General features: G+C 50.3%; 1 protein-coding gene across 1 annotated transcript in view; it reads right to left on the bottom strand.

Annotated features, from left to right (window-relative positions):
• Positions 1-290: 290 nt before the first annotated feature.
• Positions 291-18,437, bottom strand: part of LOC142818147 (uncharacterized) — a 42,060-nt gene continuing 23,913 nt past the window's right edge. Inside the window, exons 6-14 of the mRNA XM_089771519.1 lie at positions 13,810-14,226; positions 12,034-12,129; positions 10,066-10,296; positions 9,773-9,795; positions 8,984-9,099; positions 8,356-8,415; positions 6,500-6,700; positions 5,184-5,297; positions 291-4,907 (exon numbers count right to left, since the gene is read on the bottom strand). Of these exons, the coding sequence (XP_089627645.1) occupies positions 3,721-4,907; positions 5,184-5,297; positions 6,500-6,700; positions 8,356-8,415; positions 8,984-9,099; positions 9,773-9,795; positions 10,066-10,296; positions 12,034-12,129; positions 13,810-14,226 (2,445 nt within the window). The 3' untranslated portion in view covers positions 291-3,720. The remainder of the gene's footprint in view (positions 4,908-5,183; positions 5,298-6,499; positions 6,701-8,355; positions 8,416-8,983; positions 9,100-9,772; positions 9,796-10,065; positions 10,297-12,033; positions 12,130-13,809; positions 14,227-18,437) is intronic.

Below are 18,437 nucleotides of genomic sequence, written 5' to 3'. Positions count from 1 at the left end.
AAAATGACAAGCAACAGTTTTCTCTTTATGAGAGAGACTGATGTCTGTTTTATGTACATTGATTCTTTGGTGAAGTGTCTGAGAAGTTTGTCCAATATACATAGCAGATGGACACTTTATGCACATAGTGGCATAAATTATATTTCTGGATGAACAGGATTATGTGTTCTTGATTTTGTAATTGGCACGGTTAGGTCCAATAATGGTGTCAGTAGAGTAAATATGTGGACAGCTTTGTCCACATATTTACTCTGCTGACACCATTACTGGACCTAACCGTGCCAATTACAAAATTGCACCGGGGTTTGTTGCAAGGGAAAGTTCCAGGGTTAGTATTAGTGTGGTAGGTCCTGTGGTTGTTGGTAAGAATCATCCTGAGGTTAGACGGTTGTCTATAGGAGACTATGAGTCTGTCTCCCAGAACCTCTCAGAGGGTATTATCCTGTTCCAGTATGGGTTGTAGTTTACTGAGAATGCATTGGAGGGGTTTAAGTTGGGGGCTATAGGTGATGACAAGTGGTGTTCTATTGTTGATTTTCTTGGGTCTGTCTTTAAGTAGATGGTTTCTGGGTATTTGTCTGGCTCTTTCAATTTGTTTTTTTATTTCTCCGGGTTGGTAATTGAGGTTTATAAAAGCTTAGTAGAGATCCTGAAGTTTCTGGTCTCTGTTAGTGGGGTTAGAGCAGATGCGATTGTATCTAAAGGCTTGGCTATAGATGATGGATCATATGGTGTGTCCTGGATGGGAGCTGGAGGCATGTAGGTAACTGTAGGAGTCAATGGGTTTTCTGTAGAGAGTGGTGTCTAATTTACCATTGGTGATTTGTACTGTGGTGTCAAGGAAATTGATCTCTCGTGTACAATGGTCCAGGCTGAGACTGATGGTGGGGTGTAGGTTGTTGATGGGGGTGTAAGTCTCTGTGGAATTGATGGTGGGGTGTAAGTCGCTGTGGAATGCATCCAGTGTTTCTTGGCCATGGGTCCAGATCACTACGAGAGTGGTGAAGCACTGGAATGTGTTACCTAGGGAAGTAGTGGAGTCTCCATTCCAAGAGATTTTTAAGTCTCGGCTTGACAAAGCCCTGGCTGGGTTGATTTAATTGGGATTGGTCCTACCTAGAGCAGGGGGCTGGACTCACTGACCTTCTAAGGTCTCTTCCAGCTGTATGGTACTATGATTTGGGGTTTCTTTTTGCACAAATGTTGAATTCTTGGCCAATTTTTTGACAAACACACTCGGAGTGCTTTCTAAACAGACAGCAGATGATTGCTTTCTTTGCTTTTAATGTTTGTAAAACATGAGAAAGCTTGTTCACAGAGGTAAGAAGTTGAAAACTGGAGTAAGATGTTCACTGCTTTTACTGAGATCACAGAATACTCTTCTTATTGAAATCCAAAACACATCAAGTGGCACTTCATTTAATTATATCTTTAAAATTCAATTACACTGTAGTTCAGTCAGTTGTTGTTCTTGCAGACTGTGTAAATTTTATGAGAACTCAACAAAAGGGTTCCTAAAACAGTCATATATTTCTGATGACAAAGGAGGAAAGTATTGGTCAAGCTTTTCTGTCAGGGATTCCAAATGACTGGTAATTAATGGGATGACTTCTTTATAATCTGTTTGACACTGAAGTAGGAGGGAAACTTTTCAATATTTCCACTTGAAAGGTGTCTTTTCCAAACCTTGAGTTTATTCTTGAATGCAAGAAGTTTGTCTGTGGAAGTTAGAATGTATTCTTTTGAGCCCTGCATGGTGGTGTTCAAGGTGTTTAAGTGCCGATAAATATCTGCTAAGTAGGCTAGTTTCAGTAGCCATTTTGTATCTTCAAGAAAGTTAGAAAAACTAGCTTTATTATCTTTGAAGAAAAGCAGTAGTTCCTCTCACAGCTCAAATACCTTTGTTAAAACGGTCCGTCTTAAAAGCCATCTAATATCGGTGTGTAGAAGGAGAGTCACATGGTCTTTTTGCATATTTTCACACAGCTTTGCAAACAGGCGTGACTTAAGAGGGTGCTGCTTTATAAAATTGACTATGTTCACAGATACATTAAGGACTTGTTTTAAATCCTTCCCAATAGGTTTTGAAACAAGAACTTCCTGGTGGAGGAAGCAGTGGGTCGTTATGAGGGTTTTTCTTTGACGAGTGTAACAGTCTTTTATTAAGCTGATCATTAAGGGAGCATCATCAGTGCAAATTCCACTGCACTGGCTCCATGACAAACTACAGAATTCCAAATAAGACAAGATGTTGAAAAGGTCTTGATCTTTGGTTGTTTCTGGCAGCTCTTTACAACAACAAAAATTTTCCATTATTTCACCTTCGCTTTCAAATTGTATGAATGCTAACAGCTGAGCTTTACTTGTTATGTCTGTTGACTCAACTTAGAGAGCAAAGTTAGTATTTTTTAGTATTTCAGACAAGGTATTCTTCAATATCATGTGACATGTCATCCACATGCCTACCAATAGTACTATTAAAACCAGGAACTTTGTCAATTTCACTTTCAGCCTCTTCGCCTATCATTGTACTCACTATTATTTTACAAGCAGACGTTACTAGGCTTTCAGCAATAGTGTGACTTTTCATTTTTCGAGCAACTAGCTCAGCTACTAAATAGCTTACTTCTTGAGCCTTTCCACTGATAGTTAGCTTCTTCTAAAAAAACTTTGTTGTTTTCTTTATGAATCCAAGTTGTTGAAAGTAATCAACTCTTTTATTTGACAAATGGCTGTGATTAGTAGTGAAGTGTACATTTAACTTAGCCAGGGCCATAGCTGTGTTAGTTTTCCCCCCGCAAACAACGCATAATGGAACGGGGCAATTTTCATCTCCAGTCCACGTAAAACCCATGGCCTAGTAACTGTCATTATAAAGGTGAATTTTTTAAATATCAGTCACTTCTCTTCCTGTTTCACTCATACTTGGCTCTGATCATTTTGATTCATTTACACTGTTCTCTCCTTCACTCTCCTTTTCATATACTTCCACATTTTTTTTATTTGACGGCCATATGAAAATACTGTTACGTAGGTGAGATTTTAGATACACGAAAACAACCACAGTTTCTGTAAAAATGTTAATTACAAAACTGCACAAAGACTACAAATCTACAAAACAGCGAACGACCATAACGTGCACTAGAAAAGACTAGAAACTCAGAGAATTCTGGGAAACAGAAGGGAAGGCACAATACAACTAAATATAATTTTAGATACGAACTGACCAAAACAAAAAGGCAGTTGGTAGAGTACAAAGATTACTTCAGTATTGCCAATTGCTGGACAAATATTCCCACAATATTTTGAAGGATATTTAGAATTGTTCGCAGTATTTCAAAATTGTTATTTATTTATTCCACAATTTCTCGCGGAACCCCTGATGATGGTCTGCAGAATCCCAGGGTTCCATGGAACACTGATTGGGAAACACTGGGCTACACAGTGGGAAGAGGAGACAGAGCTCAGCTCCTTCCCTCTCAGCACATGCCCATTTGGAGGTGGGGCCAAGCACTACCTTGTGGATAGGATCAAAGCCTTAGGTGGGCTGGATTCTGCCCATAGAGAAAATTTTGCTCACCACTATGATAGGGCTTCTCCCTTGTGTGCAACAAGGCTTGAACTCTCACTATAGCATTTCCAACCATCAGAGCAGTTAAAGGGTTTCTCTGTGTGGGTTCTGGATAACAAGATGTGACCTACAACTAAAACTTTTCCCAGTCAGAGCAGCTGAAAGGATTCTCCCGTGTGGGTTCTCCTATGTCTAACAAGACTTGAGCTCCGACTGAAGCTTTTCCCACAGTCAGAGCACCTAAAGAGTTTCTCTCCTGTATGAGATCTCCTATGTCTAACAAGGCTTGAGCTCCGACTGAAGCTTTTCCCACAGTCAGAGCAGCTAAAGGTTCTCTCTACTGTATGGGCTCTCCTATGGGTAACGAAGCTTGAGCTCCGACTGAAGCTTTTTCCACAGTCAGAGCAGCTGAAGGGTTTCTCTCCTGTGTGGGATCTCCTATGTCTAACAAGGCTTGAGCTCCGACTGAAGCTTTTCCCACAGTCAGAGCAGCTGAAGGGTTTCTCTCCTGTATGAGATCTCCTATGTCTAACAAGGCTTGCATGCTGACTGAAGCTTTTCCCACAGTCAGAGCAGCTGAAGGGTTTCTCTCCTGTGTGGGCTCTCCTATGGGTAACAAGATGTGACCTCTGACTGAAGCTTTTCCCACAGTCAGAACAACTGAAAGGTTTCTCTCCTGTGTGGACTCGCCTATGGCTATCAAGGTGTGACCTCTGACTGAAGGTTTTCCCACAGGCAGAGCAGCTGAAGGGTTTCTCCCCTGTGTGGGTTTTCTGATGATTAATCAGGCTTTTGTTGTGACTGAAACCTTTCCGACAAACAGAGCAGCCGAAGGGTTGTTCTCCTGTGTGGGTTCTCCTATGGCTGTCAAGGTGTGACCGCTGACTGAAGCTTTTCCCACAGGCAGAGCAACTAAAAGGTTTCTCTCCTGTGTGGGCTCTCCTATGGATAAAAAGGTTTGACCTCCAACTGAAGCTTTTCCCACAATCAGAGCATTTGAAGGGTTTCTCTTCTGTTTGGGCTCTTTCATGTTTAATAAGAGTTGTATAGTCACTGCAAGTGCACGATGACTGTTGATGAGAGATTTTCTTTTGAATCGTTTCTGTGTTTGTTTTCAACCTTCTTCTCCTTTGACTGGATTTACTCTGTCTCACTCCTGGATGGTTTCCCTGCTGCCTTTGTAGGCTATGCTGACTCTCACAGGTCTCTCCTTGCTCAGGATTCTGAGAAACATGACCTTCAAATCTTCCCACTAACACCCCACATGGAGCCACTCGTTCAGGTCCATTCTGCTGAAGAGTCCTCTCACTGTTCTCATTCAGCATCCCAACACCTGCTGGGATAGAGAAAGGAGTCATTCTCTGTGCTGAGCTGAAAGAAAAATTCTGAACAGCAATAGAAAATGGGACGCACCCAAAGAATGGCTGGAAAGGTTCAATAATCATCAGCTGAGTTCACCCTGCTCCCCCATAACCCTTTCCCCACTCAGCACCCTCAGACTGGAGATAAAAACAGGCTGAAGGGTCAGTCAGACTTGATGAAAACATGCAACTGACATCTGCTACGAGAACACAGAAATTGGTTTCTGAGTGAGTTTAGCTGATTTTCTCACCTGTGTGAGTGTCACTGATGATCTCCCCTTCCTCACAGCTTTGGAAATCCGGGATCTGCAGCTCTTCCCCTTTCTCTACCCAGGAGAGCACATGGGTTTTGGAGACTGGAAATCCTATTCCGTAAGCAATTAACCAAGTGCTCATCTTGTTCATTAAGGTTTGTGCCATTACTGCTTCCAGAGCCAGGATCTGAGTCTCTCACTCAGAGAGGCTCCTTCCCCACCTTGCAGGTAAAAGTGCATCCCCGGCTTCCTCGGGAATGGCTGAGCTGACTCCCCAGGGGAACTGAGTACTCTGCTGCACTCTTCAGGGTACAACTCAGTCTCCCTTAGGGCCCATTCCATACTTGGTAGGACAGGAACATGCTGATCATAAGCAGAGTGCTCGAAGTCTTTCAGGACTGACAGATACCCTCAGCCAGTGCTCAGATTTGAGCTGCCATGTTCGATCACTAGGGCTGAGAGGGAAAGGATCCAGCAGAGCTCAGGACCCCTAAGGGCTCTGTCCACAAAGCTCTTGGCTGGGAGCTAGACTTGCCCTGCTCTAGGGGCACAGATGCTCTGCTTGGGCCAGAAGAAGGTAGGAGAAGTTGTCTGAGCAGAAAAATGAATCCTTGGTTGGCTGTTTCAGGCCCTGTCTATGCTCCATATTCCTGATCCTGACTGACGGTCTCTGGGTGGGCCCTGTCAGCTGCCCAGACAGAGCAGTGTTGGGCTGTTTCTGGGGCTAGCAAAAGTGGAGACGGGCTGTGCTGCTTCTCTGCTGCTCGTGTGTGTTCCTGCAGCTCAGCTCCCCCTCTGCAGCCTTGGATCTACTCTGCCAGCAGAAATCATGTGGTTTTCCAGCCTTCCTCTTGTGGCCAGCCAGGCCTCCCATTTGGTGCCCCTCTGCACTGCACAGACTACCACAGGCAGGAAAGGACTCTGAATCCTTCCTTCCAGGGGCTCAGCACAATAGCACAAGGGGACCCTGCAGGCAGTAACAGCCATCGCACTCAGCCCCACAACTCTAGTGCCTGCTGTTCCTGCCTGGGCCCTTCCACTGACACCTCTGGCCAAAGCACAACATGGGCAAAATGATGGGAAGCACAATGAGACCTTAGCTGTGAGAAGAGCAGCACCACTGTGATGTCCCTGAACATGCTTCCCCTGGGAAGGGGCATGGAGGGGACAGTCTCTCATGCAGGAGCCAGGACTACAGAGGCAGATACTCCTGATATTGTAGATGCAGGCAATGAGAGATCCTGAACCAAACCCAACCCAACTGCTCCAGAGCCCACCCAGCTTCTGTTACCCAAAGGGACAGGAATCCTTACCCAGCCAGCTCACAGCCTCATAATTCTCCTGCATCACATCCCTGTAGAGGGCTCTCTGGCTCAGGTCCAGCAGAGCCCATTCATCCTCAGAGAAATATACAGCCACCTCCTCGAAGGTCACTGGCTCCACCATGGCCATTTCCTGTCCCTGGCTCTGCAGTCTAGGGGCTGAGCTGGAGATAGACATGGGTGTTCTACAGCCTAGTAGGGAGAGAAAGGCAAATGGAGATATTTCAGAAAGGGCTTTAATCCTTTCCACACCCCAAATCTGCCCAGACTCTGTCCCTGGTGACAAACATGCTAGACTCTGCTTTTTGGGGCAAATGATGAATCTAGATATTCCATAAACATCACACCAAAGTTAGATTCCAAAGCCATATTTATTTCTCTCAGTACATGGCTTGAGTTACATTAGTACCCCTGCAACAATGGGATTTAGTTTTCAGCACCCAGTGTTTCCGCTAACAAGCCACATATTTACCTGTCTGAACATGGACGTAGATTAAATTTAATTTAGGCTGCTATATTTATAATCCCTAGTCTTCATTGATTGATTTGCAGCACAAACTTTGGTTCTCTCATCTGACAGACTTTATAAACCCTTTCCACAACAGAGAATCAATGAAGTTAATACAAGTACTCAGATGCACAGGGGTCAACAATTACTGTAATCTACTCGCCCGTGGCTAATCCTCTTCCCTATGAAACATTTGTGCCTCTTTTCTAGCCTGAAATTCTCCAGTTGCAGCTTTCACTTAAGATTTTGGAAAGTGGCTGAGACCTGCACGCTTCCAAGACATTAGGCAGGAAATGCAGGGTCTGGAATGGACATTGGGTGAAGACAGCTTGGGGTAAGGGTTTGGGATGCAGGAGTGAGAGAGGGGTCATGGAAGGAGTTTGGGTGAAGGAGGCAGATGTGACCTGGGGCACTGGATCAACCAATTACTCATTAAATATTTAAAATAACATTAGAGAAGTGGCTGAGTGGACATATAATAAGGGGTTCAAGGTTTCTTACCACTGAGAGCTCTTGTATGTATAAATACAGGAAGAGGACAAAGTCGGGGTATGTGGCATGGGGAGCAGAGAATTAGGAAAGGAAGGGAGAGGTTGGGGTGCCAGAGGCAAGCTCTGGTCAGGAGACTTACCTGAGTGACTCGTGTCCAGCAGCCAAGCACCTCTCTCAGACAGGGAGGGAGCCTAACCAACCCTTGAACAGGCTGTGAGGCCACGTGGGCGTATGAATAACTGAGTAGGAGAGGATGTGGAACGGTGCTTCCTTTCTGGCCAGAAACTGGCCAATGAGATTGTCCTGGGGGTGGAAGCAGCACCTGAAGCCATCCCCTCTCCCCGCTTCCCGGGCTCACTGTTGCTTGCTGTGTGGCTTGCAGATGGGGAGTGGCAAGCACGGAAGAATGGCTGGCAGGGTGGTTCCAGCCCATGGGCTGTATTTTGCCCAGGCCTATCCTAGATTAAAACAGCTCTTAGGGATCCACCAGTTTCTCGCCATCAACAAACTGATACCATGGAAGCCAGTCAGCTCTCAACCTTTCAGCCTAGTTGTTTGAAACCAACCCCATATGGCAATCAACTGAGCAGTAAAATCTGAGCCCGAAGGTGCCATCCGTTGTGTGCTTTAACTTCACCCTTTCAGCATCACACCCCATAGATCAGTGTTTCTCAAAGTGTCCACAGGTCCCCATACAGTGCCCCTGGGTCTCCTCACTGATAAGTGGGTGAGATTTAGGGCTGTGCGTGCCATAGTCACTGAATTTAGTTGTAACTTTAATGACAATTCTATGAAGATGTCTTCACTAGAATTTTCTCATTTAAACAATCTCCACTTCCAAACTCACCTTGTCTGAAAACTCCCAGGGATTTTCCTCTTGCTCTCTCCAGTGCAGAGGGCAGAGTGTCTGGTGGGGGGAATGGATAAGAGAGATGAGATTCCAGGCTCTCCTATTTATGACCATGTTTCCATGCTGAACTCTGCGTTTCCAGTGTATCGGAGACCAGACCGAGACCCACTCAGGTGTTTAATATGGAAAGATCTGAAACAGTCTGTGTCCTCTCACTGTGCACCTCCCAGCAATGGAGCCAACATCCCTGCAGCCTCACACCCATCCCAGAAGAGACAAGATGTAAGTGAGATTTACTTTTTCCTCCTCATCCCTTCCCACCTGGTTTCTCAGTCACTTACTGCCTCTTGCCATAACCTAGATCTGTGCTAGGGGAAGACGCTGCCATGACATTAACTTTATCTATTTTGATCTCTTGACACTAACTGGAGTTTCACAGTTTGCAAACACGTGGTCTATTTGCAAGCAGTTGGGTCTGTTTGCTCAGCGTCTCTAAGGAGAGCAGCATGATGGGGCTGTCATTCTCCATGTGGGAATTGAGGCAAGTGAAGGTTGGCTTCAGAGGCCAGATTCAATAGTTTGTGATACTTAAACAACTTTCCCTTACGCCATCCCTCCTAGATACCTTTGAATTCCCTCAGAGTCTCCGACAGCATAATCATTTTCTGGGAGAAACCACTGACTTGCTCTTCCAGTTCCGGGGAAATCTCCTCTGGTGGCTGGAACTGTCCTGTCTCACACCTGCACAGAAACAATTCCATTTACAGATGATAAGATCTGGCTAGTGAGTCTCACTCTAACCAGCCTGGAGTTAGAATTCCTCCAATTCTCCCAGCCTGAGAGCAGGAGCAACACAGCCCATGGCTGTGCAACCTTCCCCCAAAAGGTCCCATTGCTGTTCTTCACCTCTGGCCTGGAGAGACCAGCTGGGGACAAAAGTGGAATTGAGTCTTGATGACCAATCCTTCACTCCTTGGTGCTGAGGGACTGGAGGTTCCCAGGTGAAGGACTGCAGGAATCTGCCCACTAGGAACTAGACTGAGACACCAGCTTCCCCCTCCCCAGCTCCTTCCCCATACTTCTCCAAACAGCCCTCAGGTAGGACAGACTTTGGGTGCCTGCTGCCCTGGCCTAAATATGCCCACTAGTGACAGACCCATATTCCAGCCCCACAGTCCTGAGGCAGCCAGTCCCCAGGGAGGTGACAGTTCTAGGAAATATGTGAAGTCAGATTGTGCCCCTGAATGGAGAATTCCAGAGTCTGTGGTGCAAGGGTGAGAGCCTCAGAATTAAGTGAGTCAGAGACATTTGTATCAACATCTGGCTGTGGAGCCCTGGGGAAGACGTGGTCCTAACATCAGCATCAAGCTCTTTCCCTGTGCTGTGCAGCATGACAGAAGTGCGAGCCACGTACCTGTTCAAGGTGTTTCTGACATCCTAGGGAAAAGAGACAGAAAAGCATCTCAGCCGTACTGGACACACACAGGGAAGACATTTTGCAAATATGGGGAAGAGATGCCCTGACCTGGCCCCAGGGCCATAGATTCCATGCGCTAATGGTGCTTTGCCATCTCTGATAGGTCTGGGCCTGTGACTCTGCAAAGCACAGAGATCAGACCCAGATCTGACGGCTGGACCCCAGCGCTTGTTGTTTAGGAGCCTCTCTTCCTTGTGTGGGGAGCTGGGATGATTCTCCCTCAGTCTCACCTGCAGGAATTCACTCACTGGCTTCTGACACTTCCCCTCCAGCTCACCGATCTGCTTGCTGAGACAGGAAATCTGTGTGGAGAGTTTCCTGTCAGCATCAGTTTGGAGCCTCCCAATGTCCTCATCCAGCTTCTCCAGCTGAGCCAGCAGGAGTTGCTCTTGTTCCTCCAGGAACTGCTGTAGCTGCTGAAACTCAGCCACAATCTTCTGCCTCTTTGCTTGTGTCTGTTTCTGTATGAAAACAGGGAAAGGGTTGGTCAGGGACATGGATGGAGCCCAGGCCCTTTCATGGGGAGATTAGTGCACACCACGGATAACTTCTTGGAAAACCCTAAAATTTATGACATTTGACTGTATTCTGTGGGTATTAGGCAGAGGCGTCCCTCTCAGCATTTTCTTTGGCCCGTATCCCTCTGAAAAGGATGTCCCCATGTCTGCCCCAGGCAGCATCTTCTGTTATTTATGGGTACTGGCAATTCAGACCCAGAGCAGGAGGAGGCAGGACTCAGCAGCAACGTGACAGAGATACTGAGGAAAGAAAAAGAAATAAAGTGAGTAGACTCAGCAGACAGCCCTTCACAGGGACGTTCAATTCCCTTGGGAAGGATTTCTGGGAAAGTCACAAGAACTAGACAGTAACTCATCCTCTGACCTGGAAGGTCAGAGCCGGTCTATGCATCGATCTAACCCAGCAATCCATGATCCAGGAGAAACATCAAGAAGCCCAACCTCATAAAGGAAAAGTCAGTGGACATGATATGCATTGACTTTAACAAAGCTTATGATACAGTCTTCCACAATATTCTTGTCAGCAAGTTAAGGGAGTATGGATGGAAGAAATGGACTGGAAGGCAGATAGAAAGCTAGCTAGACTGTCAGGATCAATGAGTAGTGATCAACGGCTCGATGTCAGGTTGGTGGTCAGTTTCTAGCGGATTGCTCCAAGGATCAGTTCTAGGGCCGTTTTTTTTCAACCTCTTTATTAATGACCTGAATGGGGGGATGGATTGCACCCTCAGAAAGTCTGCAGATGACACTAAGCTAGGGAGAAGGTAGATATGCTGGAGGACAGGGATAGGGTCCAGAGTGACCTAGACAGATTAGGAGACTAGGACAAAATAAATATGACGAGGTTCAACAAGAACAAGTGTAGAGCCCTACACTTGGGACAGAAGAATCCCAAGCATTGTTACGGCTGGGGACCGAATGGCTAAATAACAGTTCTGTAGAAAAGGACCTGCGGATTACAGTGGTTGAGAAGCTGGATATGAGTCAACAGTGTGCTCTTGGAGCCAAGAGAGCTAATGGCATATTAGGAGGATCATTGCCAGCAAATCTAGACAAGTAACTATTTCCATTTATTCGGCTCTGGTGAGGCCACATCTGGAGTATTGTGTCCAGTTCTGGGCCTCTCACTACAGAAAGAATGTGGACACGTTGGAGAAGGTCCAGCGGAGGGTAGCCAAAATGATGAGTGAACTGGAGTACGTGACCTATAAGGAGAGACTGAGGGATTTGGGTTTGTTTAGTCTGCAGAAGAGAAGAGTGAGGGGGGATTTGATAGCAGCCTTCAACTTCCTGAAGGGAGGTTCCAAAAAGAATGGAGAAAGGTTGTTCTCAGTAGTGATGGATGGCATAAAAAAGAGCAATGGTCTTAAGTTACAGTGGAGAAGGTCTAGGTTGGATATTAGGAAAAACTATTTCACTAGGAGGGTGGTGAAGCACTGGAATGGGTTACCTATGGAGGTGGTGGAATCTCCATCTCTAGAGATTTTTAAGTCTTGGTTTGACAAAGTCCTGGCTTAGTTGATTTACTTGGGATTGGTCCTGCCTTGGACAGGAGGCTGGACTTGATCTCCTGAGATCTCTTCCACCTCTCTGATTCTAAGACCACACAGGAGCTGGCTTCATAACACAGCCCTCCCACTGCCAGTCAGTCCCTGCCGGTCCATAGCCACAAGCACTCACCAGATACTCCTGGCTTTTCCCCTCTGCTGTCGCTTTCCATTCCAGCAGCTTTTCTCTCTCTTCCCTCAGAGCCTTCAAATGGGCTGCCAAATTTTCCTGAAGAAACAGAAATAAGCACCAAGGCAAACCCCATGAGATTTTGGGAGCCCATTTGTCTGCCTTTAAGCAGCACAGACCCAGTTTTGTAGAGCTCTGTTCCTGTCAGGTAGGCACCAAGCCCTGGACGTGGCTTTGTCCATTGAAAAAGAGACAGGAGGAGACAGCAGATGAAACAGGATGGCTGTGAGAGCGAGGGACAGATTGGTGGTGGCACCTCCGTAAAGAATGACGCAAGTGGGCATTAGGGAGGCAAAAGGGGTTAAAAATACCAATCACATAACCGATTACAATTTAATCAGTTACAGTCTTTTTAACCGGCTGACAGTCATGGCTGGTAACAGATGTGGGCTCTCCTGGGGTCGGGGATCTCTCATGAGGTCTTCCAGGGATGGCCACAAGGGCTGCCAGCCAACAGGGACTCTCGGCAGCTGAAGACTAATGTTAGCTGCCAGGAGTAAGTGAGCCGGGGCGGTGGAGTTTAAGTGGTAACTGGCACCGATAAGCATTATCTCATCAGTTAATCAGATTGAACTCTTGCTACAACCCAGTAAAATCCCAGTGGTGACTGGCTTGGACCTGCACTGCCTGGAGCCCTGCTGTCCAGCCCAGTCACCTCCTCTAGCACTGGCTGCAGCATCTGAGTTTAAACCCTCATGGAGCAGCTCAGGAGTTCAGCATCCTAGTGAAAAACCTCCTCTCCCTGTTGGGCATGCGGCCTTTAGCAAGGCATCTTTCCCTGCTAAGGGACAAACTTTATCACTTTTCACTGATGCTCAGAGGCAGAGGAAGTGTAGCCTGGTGCTTAGTGTAGCCATGGACTAAGCCTGGAGAGTCCAGTGTTCGGGCTAAATTCTATCACTGATGGGCTTGGTGATCACGAGCAACTTCCTTCTCCACATTCCCTTCCTATTGTTTGTCTAATGGGAGTGTGACCTGCTCAGGGCAGGGATTGTCACTTGATGGGTGTTGTACAGGACCCAGATGCCATTGCAGGTCTACAAGGCAAATGACAAATTATTACTGCTCCTTATCCAATCAGTAACAGCTTGTAAACTCTTCTCCAGTCCCAAGGCAGCTCACTCCCATAGACTGGCCTTCAGCTCCTGTGATCTAAACCTCTCTAAGGGTGTGTCTAAACTACATGGCTCCGTCGATGGAGCCATGTAGATTAGGCTGATCGGCAAAGGGAAATGAAGCCGTGATTTAAATACTCGTGGCTTCATTTAAATTTAAATGGCTGCCGCGCTGAGCCGACAAACAGCAGATCAGCTGTTTGTCGGCTCAGCGCGGCAGCCATTTAAATTTAAATGAAGCCACGATTATTTAAATCGTGGCTTCATTTCCCTTTTCCGAACAAACAAATCTACATGGCTCCGTCGACGGAGCCATGTAGTCTAGATGTACCCTGATTGTTAACACCTTTCCTCCTACAAAAACCCTTCCTGTCACCAAAGAGGGCTGGGTCTCACAATTCCGAGTCTCAGAGAAATGTTTCCCCACATTGGGTATCTGTAAAGACTTGTTATAAGTTGCCACACACACAGAACATTTAATTTTTCTTGTACCATGAAGGCTTTACAGAGCTGTGTCATACCTGTACCAGGGAACAGTCAGTAAAATTAGGCTGTAATTAAAACCCAACGTTATTTCCCATTACACTGGACAGCAACTCTGTACCTTGTACTCCTGGGCAGCTTCCTTTATGGGCACCACCGTGTGAGCCTGGGATCTGTCACACACCACACAGATGGGAGTTTGATCCTCTTCATGGAAGAGCTTCAGAGCCTCCTGGTGCTTACTGCACACCCTGTCACATTTTGCTCTCTTTGCTGCCTGGAAACTCAGCGGCTTGACTAGTTCCACCACTTTTGCCAGCTCCCTGTTAGACTGGAGGGGTCCCTGCTGCACAGTGTCTCTGCACTGAGGGCTGAGGCAGTCCTGGTAGACATTGTGCCCACACTCCAGAGTGACAGGGGCTGTGAAATCCTCCAGACAGACAGGATGCATCGCTTTCTCCCAGAGACTTTCCACAGGGCTCTCTGCAGCCATGGCTGCTTCTGGGCTGGAGAACAGGGGTAGTTCAGTTTCCCGAGCTTATCAATGCATGGGCAGGTCCAGAGTGTGTGTCCGTGAGGCACCAGCACTAATGATAAAAAAAATCAAAATTAAAAACTCACCCCCCCAAAAGCTTTGCTCACCCATTGCGCATGACAGGTCCTCCATTGAGCGCCCTCAGCCACCTGCCCCAGCCAGAATCCTGTCTCTGAGCCATTCATGCCAGGGCTCCCTCCTCATCCTGAGTTCAAATCCCTCCCTACACTCTGCAGTCCCCTCTCACAACACCTGCGTGTGTCCCCAGCTCGAACCCAGCTCTCAGCCACCCCAGCTCCGCAGCCCAGTATGAGCATCTGAAAGTAGCAACAGCCAGAGAAAGATGGGCCGCCCTGCACTGCGCTGAATGTGCATAATTCAACAACAGAGGAGGGAGCAGCGAGCCAGCCTGAGGCAAGGTCCCTGCCCAGCCGGAGCAGCGCCCCAGCGGGCCCCAATACCTAAAGCCGGACCCACAAGCAGCACAGGATGGTGGGTCACAGCCCCTCCCCCCAGCCCAGCTGTGCCCATCCCCCAACTCCCACAAGCCGAGCTGCAGCCCCCCCCGCCTGTGTGAGCCCCCGGACCCAAGCGCAGCCGCGCACCCAGCAGCGGCCGCTCCACAGACAAGGCCGCCCCCCAGCGGAGCCAGGCCCCGCAGCCACGCAGGGGGGGGGGGAAGGCGGGGAGGAGGGGGATAAGGAGCGAGGGGCGGGGCCTCCGGCAGCCGTCAGGCCCGATCGCGAAACTCGCGCATGCGCAACGCAGGGCTCTCTCTCTCTCTCTCTCTCTCTCTCTCTCAGCCGCCGAGAGCAGCAGGAGAGCGCCCGGGAGCCAATGAGGCGCTACGGAGAGAAACAAACAACCCCCCCGCCCCTCACCCGGGCAACTCAGAGCCCCGCCCACAGCGTTAACTACCCATCCCCCCCCTCACCTCGCTCTGCTCCCCCGACGCAGTGCCGCGAGTAAGGGCGCCAAGGACTGCCGAAGGGTGCGCGGCGCATGCGCAGTAACCGCAGCGAAGTTCGCTGCCTCAGTCTACTGGCTCGCGCAGTCAGACGCTGCTGCGGGCCGCCGCGGAGTGGGCGGGGCCTGAGCAGGGGCGGGGAGTAAGGGGCGGGGAAGCACGAAAACCCGGCCCCGGCCGTTCGGAATGGAGAGGCCCGATCATACCTCGCATGCGCAGAAGGCTAGTGACTGATCGTTGTCCAGCAGCAGGGCTTAGCTTAGACCGGGAGCTTCCTGGCCACGCCCCAGTCCCGAGGGGCGAGGCTCCCCCGGCCCGACGTTGCTTCCGCCACAGGGAGCCTGGCCCGGCCCGTGGGAGGGGCGGGGCATTCGCAGGACCAACCCGCAACAGCCAGTGGTGGGGCTGCTCAGTCTGCCCCCCACCCAGAATGATTCCCCCGCCCCCCCTACACACACCCCGCCGGCTCCGCTTCTCCCTGCAGCCCCTGGGCAGTGCGCTGGGACGTTCCCACCCCAGTGCGGCCCCTCTCCGCTCTGACTGGCCCAGGGTACAGGCTGGGATGGCGGGGGGGGGGGGGGATCTGTCAGTCCCCCCTCCTACCTCTCTCTAGCTTTTCCTCCAGGGCTGGGTGGTCCTGGTGGCTGGGACATTCCCATTCTCAGCCTCATGTGCTGCTGCCCCCACCCCCACCTGTCACCAGCCCCTAGGGCAGGGGTGCAGTGTTCCCATGGATTCGGGATACGCCTCTCACAATCAGCGACCTCTGCCTTTGCCAATCCCCCTCGGGGGCTCCAGAACAGGAGGCCAAAGGCCTCTCCCACTGTTGAATGTGGAAAAGTCTGGCCTGGACTCTTTCTCCCCAGACTCTCCTGCCCCTCCCCATTCCCCCTGGGCTCTGCATCCCACCCTGGCCAGAAGCTGGAGCCCTGCACAGATAGGAGAAGCCTTGGGGTGCCAATGCAGCTGGGGCCATCACAGGACCATCCCCTGGTGAGGGGGGGGCTCGAAAACTGCCCTTGGCTGTTGGGCCAGCTGTAGCAGCCTCTGCCCAGGGCAGATGGAGGGTCCATGGATCCCCCCACTGCCCAGACAGCTCTTACTGTGACGTGAATGGGGTAAGAACCACAGAGGCAGTTGTGGGGAGCCTCAGACTCTCCACCTGCCCTGGGTGGGGGTGGGGACATAGGCTGGGGACATAGTGTTCCCTGTAAGCTGAGCACTTGGGCAGCCACTCAGGAGAGATTCAGGTGCCGCCCAATTGATTAGCAGAGCCCCCACAGCTGGCAGCCTGTGTTTCTACAGATGGTGCATATCTGCACTTGCATCTGTGCACAGAATGACATTTATTCCACACCGATGGAACCAATTATAGGGAACCCTCCCCATCCCTCCCTACCCCAGGAGGACAGCCTGAGTGACAGGCACCCTGCTCCCCAAGCCCCACAACACTCTGGTTTCTGCCTGTCCCAAAGGAGTGTTTGCCCCAAGTCACTGGCACCTCCGGGCTGAAAGCAAACCCAGCGCCTGCAGCCAGTCCTATAGCACAGTCATGAACGATTTACTGGCCAAGAGAAGGGAATGAGAGTTACTCACAGAGCGAACACACCAGCCAGACACACACACTCATGCACATGGTGCGCTCCTGCCTGGCCCAAGGGAATAGAGGCGCCTCTGGTGAACCAGCTCAGTGTGTCCTGTAGCACCAGCCCACCAGCTGCAGATTCCTCAGTTTGTACCTAACCCTCCCTCCACCACCATCCCCCTCACTCCCTGCCCCACCGCCAGCATCTACGCCTGGGAGAGAGAAAGTTCTTTCTGCCCTGGCTTGTCCTTCCCTCCCCCAGAGTTCACACTGATAAGAGGGTTTGTGGCCTGGCTCCTCTTCAAGGGCAGGTTGAGGAAGGGAGCAACCAATAGAGTCTTTTGCTCCGTCATGGCTTGTCTGGTGTCTGGAGCTTCTTGTGCCAGGCAGGAGATCCCCCGCTCCCAAACCCACACACATACAGAGAGAGAGAGAGAGCTCTAGTCCTTTCCTGGCTTTGGGCTGGTCCCGGTATCACAACAAACCCTTGTCCAGCCCCTGAGAAACACCGAACTCTCGCCCAGCACCACAGGCACAGCCAGTCCCAGGGGATCAGCACCTGCAGCCACCACCCAGCATTTCCCAGAGTCCAGCCCCCGTTTCTGCCGGTCCAATATCTGTTTTAACCGCATGGATGCCCAGGGGAGCCAGCTGGCTGCCGGCCCGGCTTATGCCAGTGCCCAGGGAAGTCTGGGGCGTGAGCATGAGGTGGCACAGGGGAAAGGAGGGGGAACAGCATCACACAGGCCCTGCATGTCTGTGGAGAGTGGCCATGCGATGCACACAGCACACTGACCATCACAGGGAGCCAGAGTTGCGCCGGTGCTGGGCTCCCCAGAGGCTGCAGAAGGGAATAACCACCCATGCGCAGCTGAGAGGAAAGGCCCAGTGGCCACATTCACCAGCCCTGAGGTGCTGAGACCGATCGCCAGGCACCTCACTGACCAGCGCCTGCACAGTCACAGGACATGTGCCGGGACCCACCTGCCCATGGGCTCCCTGGGCAGAGAAAGGGGAGAGACGCCCCCTCAGAATGGGACCCACACACACCAGCGTGTGAGCAGGGAGCCACCAGAGCCAGCGTATGGGAGACCCCCACAGAGCATGTGGCCTAACCCCCACTCTCATGGAGCTTGGTTCCTAATTCCATGCTGCAGGCAGGTGCTCAGCTTGGTCTAGGAACCCCTCTTCTGGGGCCAGGCGGCCCAGGCACCCTCGCTGCCCCCTGGGCCAAGGAGCCAGGCTGGGGCCTCACATACCTGGAGTGGGCAGAGGAGGGGGTGGGACCCACCACAGAGCTTCAGCTCCCAGCGTAGCACCTGGGATGGGGGATCCTCATCCCCTCCTGTCTGTGCCAGGTGGGGGAACTGAGGCAGGGTCTCCCTAGCTGGGGGGGTAGAAGTTCTGTGGGTGTGGAGGGTGCTATGATGGGATGGGGAGGGAGGCAGATGTCTGGTTTAGGACTCAAACCCCTTGGCCCAACAGGCTCCTGGAGGCGCCAGGCTGTTGAATGTCTGGTTTATGGCTCCACAGGCTCCCTGCCAGTCCCTGTGCAACCCGCAGGGAAGCCCCTGAGCCATCATGTTCAGCTCTTAACATTGGGGCAGCTGGGGGTGGGGGAGCATGTGGTCCCCATCCCCTGCCCGCAGGTGTGGCCCCATT

This window comes from Pelodiscus sinensis, chromosome 19, assembly GCF_052426305.1.
Source record: "Pelodiscus sinensis isolate ZL-2025 chromosome 19, ASM5242630v1, whole genome shotgun sequence".
Classification (NCBI taxonomy): Eukaryota; Metazoa; Chordata; order Testudines; family Trionychidae; genus Pelodiscus; species Pelodiscus sinensis.
This window is presented reverse-complemented; position numbering and strand designations above follow the sequence as displayed.